Genomic DNA, 12,316 nt, shown 5'->3' with positions numbered 1-12,316 from the left:
TTCTTCCAGGGAGGGTTTTAACAAGTAGGATCAGAAATCAAAACACCATCTGAACAAGCAAGAAGTGCACTTGCTTTTTGGGAGCAGCCACTGGAGCTCAGCCCATGCTCATCCTATTCATGACAGCCACTGGGCTACCAACTGGCCTGTTTTTTCTTGGCCTGTCACATCACAAGTCAGCACTTATCTCTCATTGCCTCCCCCAACTTAAGAACCCTTAAGAACTGCCCCCCCACACCTCCCAGCAGAGCTAGAGAAATCAGGAAATTAAGTGCTTAAACTTTATTGATTCAATTAAAAGATGTGAAAAATATCACCATTTTTAGATCCATCTCTCTCAGTAAAATTTTTTTTAAAAAGTTCATTATGGTCTAAACCGGAAGGTAGCAAATATGGTTCATGGGCCAAATCTGACCTGCTGCTAATATTTGTAAATAAGAGTTTACTGGAACATAGTCACAGCTATTTGTTTATGTATTATTTATCTGCTTTCACACTACAACAGCAGAATTGAGGAATTATGACAGAAACTATACAATAAATGAGAACCTATAGAAATCCTTGACTTTACCTTTTGGACTGTAATGCTTAAAGTATTTACCACCTACTTCTTTAGTGCACAGTTTGCTAATTCCTGGTCTACATCAAAACATTCATACTTTATTTGTCTAATTTATGAAGCCAAAATATTCATAAATTAAATTCCATGGTAATATTTCCCATAGCAATAGAAACTCTGAATAGACCAGTTACTAGTAAGGAGATTAAATCAGCAATCCACAATTTCCCAACAAAGAAAAACCTAGAACCAGATGGCTTCACTAGTAAATTTTACCAAACATTTAAAGGAGAATTAATACCAACCCTTCCCAAATTCTTTCAAAAAAATCAAAGAGAAGGGAATACTCCCAAACTCATTTTACAATGCCAGCATTATCCTTATACCAAAACCATAAAAGGACACTAAATCCAGCAGCACATTAATGGGATCATTCAGCATGATCAAATGAGATTCATCCATGGGATGCAAGGATGTTTCAACATACCTAAATCAATAAGTGTGATTCACTACATTAACAAAATGAAAGAAAAGAATTCTAGCACATCAATGGATGCAGAAAAAGCATTTGACAAAATTTAGCATTCATTTATGATAAAAACCCAACAAATTGGTCACAGAAGGAACATATCTCAACCTGATAAATGCCATATAATAAAAGCCCACAGCTAACATCATACTCAATGGTAAAAGGTTGAAAAGTTTTCTTCTAAGATCAGAACAAGGCAAAAATACTCATTGTCACTATTCCTTTCCTATTCAATATGGTATTGGGAAGTCCTAATGAAAAAAAAAAAAAAGGAAGAAAGAAAGAAACAAAAGATATCAGAATTAGTAAAGAGGCAGTAAAATTGTCTTTTTGAGGATGATATGATCTTATATATAGAAAATTTTAAAGACGTGACCAAAAAGTGTTAGATCTAATCAACAATTCAATAAAGTTGTAGGATACAAAATTAACAAATAAAAGTCAGTAGCATTTCCACAAACTAACAATAAATTTTCTGAAAAATAAACAAACAAATCCCATTTGCAATAACATCAAAAACAATAGAATACTTAGGAATAAATTTAACCAAGGATTTGAAAGACCTATACACTGAAAACTATAAAACACTGGTAAAAGAGATAAAAAAAAAACATATAAATGGGAAGGTATCTTGTGTTCATGGATTAGAAGAATTAATATTGTTAATATGCCAATACTACAAAAAGTCATTTATAGATTAATACAATCCCAATCAATTTTCCAATAGAATTTTTTTAAAAAATAGACAAAACACTCCTAAAATTTATATGGAATCATAAAAGATCCTAACTAGCCAAAGAAACCCTGAGAAAGAAGAACAAAGCAGGAGGCATCATACTTCCTGATTTCAAGCTATACTATAAAGTTATAGTAATCAAAACAGACAGACCGATGGAACAGAACTGAGAGCTCAGAAGTAAACCAAAACATATACAGTCAACTAATATCTGACAAGGGAAACAAGAAAACTCAATGGAGAAAAGACAGTGTCTTCAATAACTGGTGCTGGACACACACGTGAAAAGAATGAAATGGACCCCTATATTACACCACTGGCAAAATTAGCTAGAAATTACATAGCCATTAAAAAAAAAAAAAAAGAATGAAATCTTGCTTTTAGCAATGACATAAATGGAGCTAGAGAGAGGTAGTATGCTAAATGAAATAAGTCAGTCAAAGAAAGATTTCACTCATATGTGGAATTTAAGAAATAACAAATGAGCAAAGGGGGAAAAAAAGAAAGAAAGGTAAAACAAGAAATGGACCCCTAACTCTAGAGAGCAAACTGATGGCTACCAGAGGGGAGGTGGATGGGGGGTGGGTGTAAAAGGTGATGGGGATTAAGGAGGGCACTTCTGATGAGCACTGGGTGATGTATGGAAGTGCTGAATCACTATAGGGTACATTTGAAACTAATATCCCATGTATGGTAACTAACTAGAATTTAAATAAAAACTTAGAAAAAACTTGAACTGAATTAAAGACTTAAATGTCATAAATGCAACCATGAAACTCCTAGAAGAAAACAGGAATAAAGCACCCTGACGTGAATCTTGGAAATGATCTTTTGAATATGACACTGTAACTACCAAAATAATAAGTAAACAAATGGGAGTACATCAAACTAAAAAGTCTTTGTATGGCAAAAGAAAAGACAACCTATGGAATGAGGAAAAATATTTCCAAACTATATATGTGATAAGCAGTTAATGTCCAAAATATATAAAGTACTTACCCAACTCTAGGGGGAAAAAAAAAAAAAAAACAATAACCCAATTAAAGATGGGCAAGGGACAGAATAGACGTTTTTCCAAAGAAGATATATGAAAGGCCAACAGGTACATGAAAAGATGCCCAGAATCCCTAGTTACTAGGGAAATGCAAATTAAAACCACGATGAGATATCACTTCACACCTGTTCGAAGGGACATCATCAAAAAGATGAGTGCTGGAGTGGATGTGGAGTAAAGGGAAACCTGTGAACTGCTGGTGAGTTATAAACTGGTACAGCCACTATGGAAAATAGTATGGAGGATTTTCAAAAGATTAAAAATGGAACTACCATATGACTTCAGAATTCCTCTTCTGGGAATACATCCAAAGGAAGCAAAAACATATCTGCATCTTCGTGGTCATAGCAGCATTATTTACACTAACCAAGACACGAAAACAACCTAAGTGTCCATGAATGGATAAAGAAATTCTGAGCCATAAATATTCTTCCGCCAAAAAAAAAAAAAAGAAAAAAAGAAAGAAATCCCACTATTTGCAACAAGACGAGCGAATCTTGAAGGCTTTACGCTAAGTGAAATAAGTCTGACAGAGAAAGACAAATATTATATGAATCATCTTCTTTACATGTGAAATCTAAACAAAATAAAACAAAACAAAAAACCAACTCAGGAAAAGAGATCAGACTTATGGTCATCAAAGGAGGATGTTGGGATAGGAAGAATGGGAGAGAGGCTGTCAAAAGTTACAAACTTCCAAATATAAGATAATAAGTATGGGGGTATAAAGTATAGCATAGGGAATGCAGTCCATAATATTAAAATAAATTTGTAAGGTGGCAGACGGCAACTACATCTTCCACGGTGAGCATTTTGTAATGTATATGAATGTCGAGAATCACTCTTTTGTACACCTGAAACTAATACAATATTGTATGTCAACTGTACTTCGATAAAAAAGGAATGATACATCAGTACCAGGATGTGCTGTGCAATATGATGACTGTTGATAACACTGCTGTATGATGTATATAGGAAAGTGGTTAAGAAAGTAAATCCTAAGAGGTCTCATCACAAGGAATTTGTTTTTCTTCTCTTTTTTAATTATATCTATATGATATGATAGATGTTAGCTGAACCTTTTGTGGGAATCATTTCACCATATATGTAAAGTAAATCTTTATGATGTACACCTTAAGCTTATACAGTGATGTATGTTTATTATTTCTCAATGAAACTATTAAAAAAGAGATTCCCCATACACATGTTAAAACATAACTATATCCTTTTCTCACAAACCAGCATAATATAAATATCTGGAAATAACTGCTTTAATCCCAATAACCAGAGCACCATCTATCACAGTAGAGATTCAATAAACACTTGGTTAAATAAATAAGTATCTTTTAAAATGTATGTACATTCTGCACTGTACTTGTGATATTTATTTTAGAACAAATTTCTTTTTCCCGAATCTTTGAGTAAAACAAATGTTCCAGGATGAATACACAATGAGATTTACAGTAATATTTCAAGCCCCAGGTGGGAGAGGCTCAATAGTTTGCCCTGAAGGTTTTTATAGGTTTTAAAAGAACAAAGCAACTCTCCCTCCCATCCTCAAAAAGTGTGTGTTAAAAATACTCTATGGATAGGGGCACCTGGGTGGCTCAGTGGGTTAAAGCCTCTGCCTTCGGCTCAGGTCAAGATTTCAGGGTCCTGGGATCGAGCCCCACATCAGGCTCTCTGCTCAGCGGGGAGCCTGCTTCCTCCTCTCTCTCTGCCTGCCTCTCTGCCTACTTGTGATCTCTCTCTCAAATAAAAAAAAATATTTAAAAAAATACTCTATGGATAAAATACATGTATAAAATATGAACTAATTTCCAATATCTTCTATGATAGCAATTACTAGCCTGTATCCAAACATAAATATATTTTAAGTCCTCAAGACATTGATGGTTATTAATGGTCCTAAATGCTACTAATCCTTTTTTCCTACAGCAGCTAAGGAAGTAGAAGAATTCGAAACACTCAGGGCTAGCTCTCTTCCTGAACACCAATCCTGTTTCGTGCTGTTCACACAGCTCCGCATCATATTCCCCTAAGGAATAAGGTCAGGGCAGATATCAAAGCCAGCTACGTAATAGGAAAGGGAAGGGAGCAACAGGAAAGCCTAACCTGCAAAAGAATTCAGACCATGAAAATATGTAAGGAGTTGTAGAAGCGAGCACAAAGCATATACCTCTCCCATAATCACTCCTTTCCCCAGCTTTGCACAGGTATCTACAGACCAAGGAAGGTGAACATTCACCCTCTAGCCACACAGTAAGCAAAATGCTCAAGAAACGTCATTTCTTTCCTTCCCTTTCCCTCCTCACTCACTTTGTGCTTTTAATTTCAGGATTCTTATTCCCATTTCCACTCAATTTAAAAAGCAAACCAACATTTTGTACTGGGAGAAAAACAAAGTACTCCTTTTCCCTGTAAATTATGCAAAACAAACAAGCAACAAGCCTTTTGCAGCTAAACTATCGAACACTGATCTCACCAGACATACCTGCGTGACCGAGAGTAGGGCTCTGGAATCAGTCTGCTTTGGTTGCAGTCCAGCGACACTGTTTCCAAGCTGGGTGACCTTGGGTCAATGGCTTAACCTCTCTGCTTCATATTCCTCTTCTCGGCAACTGGAATAGTATCTCATAGGCTTATTGATAGACTGAGATTATATATATAAAACCTTAAAATTGTGCCTGTTTCATAGTGAGCACTCTTTTATTACGAGGGGGTGTTATTATTTGTGTTAATGAGGTTCAAGGTTTTAGCGTGAGCCCCTCCAGCAGCTGGCCCTTGCTCCTTTCTGCTGCCTCCTGCTTGTGCTTCACCACACTGCCTATCTCTCTCTGCTCCGCTGGAGCCATTAGTTTTTAGTCCCAACCTTTAATATCTCCGTATTCTTTATCTGTGCTCATCCTGCACAGTGCCCCTGCCCCCCCGCCATTCAACGTTCATTTTACACTATCAAGCTTCAGCTAAGTTGATGTTGAACGCTGCTGTATACGTGCCCCTAGCCAGACATTTAGTACCGATTTCTTCATTTCTCTTTCTTTCTTCCCTCCTCTTCACTATGAACTCTTCAAGGATAGGAGAGTATTTTGGCCACCCTTTTAGCCATAGCACCTAGCCGATGTTAGACAGAATGCATTTTTAGAAATGTATGTTGAACTAAAGAAGGCTTGAGGACACAGTCTAGCAATTCTGAAGTCATAAAATTCTGTTTAAAGTATAGCCACAGAAATTGGCTCAGTGACCTCTTCTGGCAGCAAATCTCACTTATTACTATAAACTGCATGAAAGGATTATCTTTATTTATTCAAAATTCAATGTCCTTTCATCACATTTGGTGAATTCAGAAACTTATTAGTGAAATTCAATTTCAAATATATCTGAGATGTTTCTAACAACATCATCGGAGTCCTCGAGAGTACTCTTCTTTCTGAGAAAAGTAATGCTCCTTTTGTCCATTTCTTTATTCTTTCATTTATGAAAATAATACAGTACTTTTCTTAATCATTTATACTGTCTTTAATCAATTGGCTCAACATATTTTTTTTCACTACATAAAACAAATGTCTCCATATTTTTACCTTTTGGTAAATTTTACTCAAAATGACTGAAGTACCTTACATAAATATCTACGTAATTTTTATTTTTCAAATTGACCCTTTGCTAAGGAAAGAAACATAGCCCACCCTATCATGATGGCTCACAGATGCATTTGTGTTTGTGAAATGGTGAAATGAATGGATAGGATGTTTATTTTATTTATGTTTACTTTATTCAGATATATCCCAAATCCAAACACTTCTCTCCACTGTCACTGCCGCTAAACTTACAATCACCATCATCTCTCAGCTCAACTGCTACGGTCGCCTTTAGTCAGGCTGCTGCTTCTGGGCTAGCCTCTCTGCTAAATGTTTTACAGAATAACTGAAATGAAATTTTTAAAATTTTCATCAGGTCATAGCGTCCCCTGGTCAAAACCTGGGTATCTCTACTGTACCGTGAATAAAGTCTGGGACTTTATTGTGGGACTTTATTGTGGCTTATGGGACCCAACATCACCCAGCCGCTATCTGCCTCAGTCCTTCCTCCCCTCCCCCACAAACCCCCACTCTTACCCCCCACCATACTGTGCCCTGGATTACTACACCACAAGCATGCTGGGATTTTTTTCCTCCTTGAGCATGTTGTACTTGTTCCTTTCCTGGCCCTTTGTACCCAGTGTTCCCTCTCCTCCTAAGGCTCTATCCTGAAGGTGAGGCTATGCCCTTACCATCGCTCAGATGTGACCTCCTCTGTGTGGCTTACCTTCTCTAACTGCCTCTTCTCAGGATGGCAGTTCAGTCCCTTGCTATGGGCCACCCTGTGGCTGCCGTTTCTCATAGTCACTTATTTCTCAGCTTTGTGTGCCTAATGGCCCTATGAATTCAGTCTGTCTAGGATCTTGGTATTTGGGTCCATCAGTCTCTGATGTCACATAAATTGATGCTTCCCTCTTCCAACACTTGGTTAAAGCAGAAAACCTTACAAGTTTCTGTGCCTAAGTCATTTTGCTCCCCGTAGGCCCGTTTTGTTGTGTTTTTTTCTTGTTTTTTTTTTTTTTTTTTTTTTTTTTTATCAGCTCATCTTCCATGCCATAAGTAACCTAGGGAGAGTTGGGATTGTAAACTGGGCCTGTTCCAGCCAAGCGGCCCTCGTGACACTACTGGGTCACCACATGTTGGTATGGGATTACTTGGCACAGTAATCTCTTCCCAAAAGCATAAGCAAAAACACTGAGAGTTCCTTCAGGTAGGACGTCCTAAAGCTCCTCTCCCTGGGACTGACCTCAAGCAGCTGGGTGGAGAAAACAGTCACTTTCCTCTTCCACTCGGCTCTTCGTTCTCTCCATCTCTTTTGCCTTTGCCAAAGGAATAAACAAATAAGGCTTTCTTCCTCTTGTCATTTCTACCTGATTTCAAATGCCTTTGTATAAAATTATATGCAAACATAGCCATTTATGCTCACTAACAAACATCAAGATGAAAAGTAAAAATCAATGAACCATTTTAATGTTTCATCCTTCAGTTACCAAGCTTCTGGATCTGGGCCAGACTCCAAATAATAGATTAATCCATGAGGTCTAGTCTTTATATATATAAAGGAGAATTAAAGGAATTTAGAAATCCTCTCTTTTTCTGGGTGCTTGGGTAGTTCAGTCTGTTAAGTGCCCAGCTCTTGTTTTCAGTCAGGTCCTGATCTCCAGGTTGTGGGATGGGGCCCCATGAAGGGCTCTGTGCTCAGCGTGGAGCTGGCTAAACATTCTTTCCCCCCACCCCTGCTCTCTCCCTTCCCCCTCTGCCCCTCCCCCTGCTTACTCGTCCTCTCTCTCTTTCTCTCTCAAGTAAGTAAATAAATAAAATCTTTAAGGAAAAAAAAAAACAAAAAACCTTTCTTTCTCAAGATTGCCTGACTTTAAGCCCTATGACAAAATGACCCTTTAAATGACAAACACTGGGACACCTGGGTGGCTCAGTTGGTTAAGCAGCTGCCTTAGGCTCAGGTCATGATCCCAGCGTCTTGGGATCGAGTTCCACATCGGGTTCCTTGCTGGGCAGGGAGCCTGCTTCTCCCTCTGCCTCTGCCTGCCTCTCTGCCTGCCTGTGCTCGCTCTAGCTACTCTCTCTCTCTGACAAAGACAGAAAATCTTAAAAAAAAAAAAGACAAACATAGAGGGTCTTATCCTACCTACCTCTACCCCACATCAAGCAGATGACTTGACTGCCTTAGAAGGAAAGACACGTATATAGGAAAGCAAAAGAGAAAAACGTATATCATCACATGACTGACTTAGAAATGTAGAAAATGGAAGAGTACAATTGTTTCTCTGCAGGTAATAAAAAAAAAAGAAAAGAAAACTTTATTTAGATAAAACTTTATCAACAAAAATGATAAGAATAACTCCATAATGTAAGTGTTATTTATTCAGCTAATTAAATCGTAGCTATAATTTGGGAAATACACACATGCATACACACAAATACACAATATATCCAAATCTGAGTTTCCAAGTAGATAAGTCAGCCCATTTGTTGATTCTTATCATTTTCTCTCAATCTAGGTAGGATTTTAAATGTTTAATTTCGCTGACTTGCCAGCAAAGATAATTTTGAAAGCATCAGAAAAGATTTGGATGGTAAGAACAAAGCAAGAATGGCATTTGATGCTGAGGCAGAAAAATCATTTAAAAAAAAAATGGCACAGATGCTCTAGTGTCATAAAAGTCTGGAACCAGTTGAGATAGATACAAATGTCCCTTCTCTATTTTTTCTTAATTTATTAACTGTGTTGATCCTTTATGTCAAGATTTAAAACCAGCACATTACATATGTTATATGCAATAATTGCGTTTGGTTTTGCTCATCTAACAACTCTAAACCCAAGATATATATGGTTTCAACACAGAACATTGATCTACCTTATTAAATATTTCATTAATTTTTTTTTTCCAAATTGGTATTCAAATACTATTAAAAGTAGATGTTTAGGCAGAATTATCTTTTAAACAGAGTCCAGGAAACCATGTACAAGTGAAGACTTTTTTGAGTACACACTTTTAAATTAGGGCTGGATTTGACCCCAGTTACACCTTCCAGCTTCTTGTATAGATGATTTGTTTGAATTATCAAAACCCTGTAAAATGAAGATAATAAAACCTACCTTAAAATATTGCTGTGATGGTTAAATGTCAATCAAACACACCTAAAAAATCTTCAACAGTTGTTATAAAATATAAGGAAGCTATTCATCTGTTTTACAACTTCAAGAAGGAATAGTTAATATTAAGGACAAGACAAAAATGCCAGATCAGTACTCCATATTTTTATTACCTTTAATGGATTTGAATCCAATATTAAAGTGCCAAGAGGGAGGGAGAATGCCAAATTAGGGGGAAAATCATTTTTTCTGTTAAACATCAGCCAATGCTATGTGTGTATCCAGAAAGAAATTTGACTGAACTTTGCTTTAAAATCTACTGACTTCAGGAAGAAAAAATGGATTAGGAATTTGGGAGACCTACAAGGAGGACAAGATGGGCATGTGTGTGTGCATGTGTGTGCACTCCACAGCACATGCATGTGTGGGTGTGTGTACACGTGTGTAGGTGTGTGTACGTGTACTGGGTATGGAATTCCTAACCACCACTTACTAACCTCTAAGTTTGAAAAGTTCAGTTCTACAGCAAAAAGACGTTTTTGACAGGGAATACATTCGTACCACACAGTTTGTGAAGGCATCCTCTTAAGGAGAAACTAAATCCTCTCTCTTCCTCTCTCTTTTTTTTTTTTTTTTTTTTAATAAACATATATTTTTATCCCCAGGGGTGCAGGTCTGTGAATCACCAGGTTTACACACTTCACAGCACTCACCAAACCACATACCCTCCCCAATGTCCATAATCCCACCCCCTTCTCCCAAACCCCCTCCCCTCAGCAACCCTCAGTTTGTTTTGTGAGATTAAGAGTCACTTATGGTTTGTCTCCCTCCCAATCCTCTCTTTATTTGACTTTAAACTGCTCCATAGTTCCACTAGATTTGCTCTTGGTTGGGGTAATGTCAGTGGGTCAGCTTCCCACTTTGTATTAAATAGAATCTTCGTTCATTATAGAATAAAAAAATTCAATAAGGCTTGAAAGCACTTGCCTGCCTTTTATAGCCAATCATGTTTGTGGGCTCAGTCCATTTGAGCTGCTGTAACAAAGTATCGCAGACTAGGTAGCTGATAAACAGCAGAAATTTATTTTCCACAGTTCTAGAGGCAGAGAAGTCCAGGATTGTGGTGCTGGCAACTAGGACGAGAGCTTCCTGGTTCACGGATGGACATCTTTTCACTGTGTCCTCATGTGGTGAAGAGGGCAAGGACACTGTCTGGGTCCTCTTTATAAAGGTACTAATGCTATTCACCCCTCAGTACCATCATCATGGGCATTAGGATTTTAACATTTGCAGATACCTGGCTGGCTGTGACTCTTGGTCGTGAGTTGGAGTCCCACATTGGATTTGAAGCATACTTAAAATTTGGAAAGAAAAAAAAAAAAGGATTTCAACACATAAATTGGGGGAGAATACAAAAATTCAGACCATAGCAGCTGGCATATATCAACATGAAAATTCAAAAATATTTGGACAAATCATCTAATTATTTGGTCTTTGGTTTGTTAAGCATCCAGATAATTAGAAACATTCAGATCATTCAGTAACCTCTTTTTTTAGTTTTTGGTTTTGTTTTTGTGCTACATATACAACGTATTCTGTAGGTGGAAAACATAAAAAATAGAGATGATGAAATCTACCTTGGTTAACAAGATATATTATTTCCTCAGAGTTTCAGTTATAGCATTCATTCTTTTTTTTTTTTAAGATTTTATTTATTTATTTGAGAGAGAGAGACAGTGAGAGAGAACATGAGCGAGGAGAAGGTCAGAGGGAGAAGCAGACTCCCCGTGGAGCTGGGAGCCTGATGCAGGACTCGATCCCGGGACTCCGGGATCATGACCTGAGCCGAAGGCAGTCGTCCAACCAACTGAGCCACCCAGGCGTCCCTAGCATTCATTCTTTTTAATAATATTTCTTTTATGGGTTACCTCAGTGACTCAAGTCAGTTAAGCATCCAACTCTCGATTTCAGCTCATGTCATGATGTCAGGATTGTGAGATAGAGCCCTGGCTCAGTCTCACTCAGTGCGGAGTCTGCTTGTCCCTCCCCTTCACTCTCTGTCCCTTCCCCTGCGTTCCCTCCACTTGCTCTTAACTGCTCATACTTAATGCTCTTGCTCTCTCTAAGATAAATAAATAAATAAAATCTTTAAAAAAAATAATATTTCTCTTGTTACATATTCAAATGACTTACATGGTTCAATAGCATTTTTCTAAAACTTAAATAATAAATGTATATAAACAAAAGGCACTAAAGTATATAGAGAAAGATCTATGAGAAGTATATGATTTTCTTTTTAGTTCTCTTTTGGTTATTTAACTGCCTATATAGTACACCCAGTACATTTAATTAACATACTTTTTTTTTCCCCTTTCTTTCCCAACAGGCTTAGAATGCAATAATTCAAGAATTTTATAATACAGTGGAGTAGCTTAACAACTGCTTATGCGCTTCCCATGATATGATCTCTGTATTGTAAGTATATATTTACTTTGATGCTGGCTTGATTGTGAGAGAAATGTGTTCAATTAGAACTTGTACGTAACCTAGATTGTTTCAGAATTATTATACACTAAAACACACCCAAAGTATAGAAAACTTGTAGAAGTTTATCTTATATGGAGAGCTATTCTGTGTTGTATCAAAGTTAAAGCTTAATATAATTATCTATTGCAGTAGAGTAATACACTTTTGAGGTTTAGTTATATTTTTAATAAATATTTTACCTAATACCGTAATATCTGC

The 12,316-nt window shown here is 37.1% G+C and overlaps 1 protein-coding gene across 1 annotated transcript in view; it reads left to right on the top strand.

Moving 5' to 3' along the window:
* Positions 1-12,046, top strand: part of LOC116589311 (histone-lysine N-methyltransferase 2B-like) — a 106,695-nt gene extending 94,649 nt beyond the window's left edge. Inside the window, exon 3 of the mRNA XM_032341329.1 lies at positions 11,958-12,046. Coding sequence (XP_032197220.1) covers positions 11,958-11,989 — 32 coding nt within the window. The 3' untranslated portion in view covers positions 11,990-12,046. The remainder of the gene's footprint in view (positions 1-11,957) is intronic.
* The last annotated feature ends 270 nt before the right edge of the window (positions 12,047-12,316 follow it).

This window comes from Mustela erminea, chromosome 4, assembly GCF_009829155.1.
Source record: "Mustela erminea isolate mMusErm1 chromosome 4, mMusErm1.Pri, whole genome shotgun sequence".
Lineage (NCBI taxonomy): Eukaryota > Metazoa > Chordata > Mammalia > Carnivora > Mustelidae > Mustela > Mustela erminea.
This window is presented reverse-complemented; position numbering and strand designations above follow the sequence as displayed.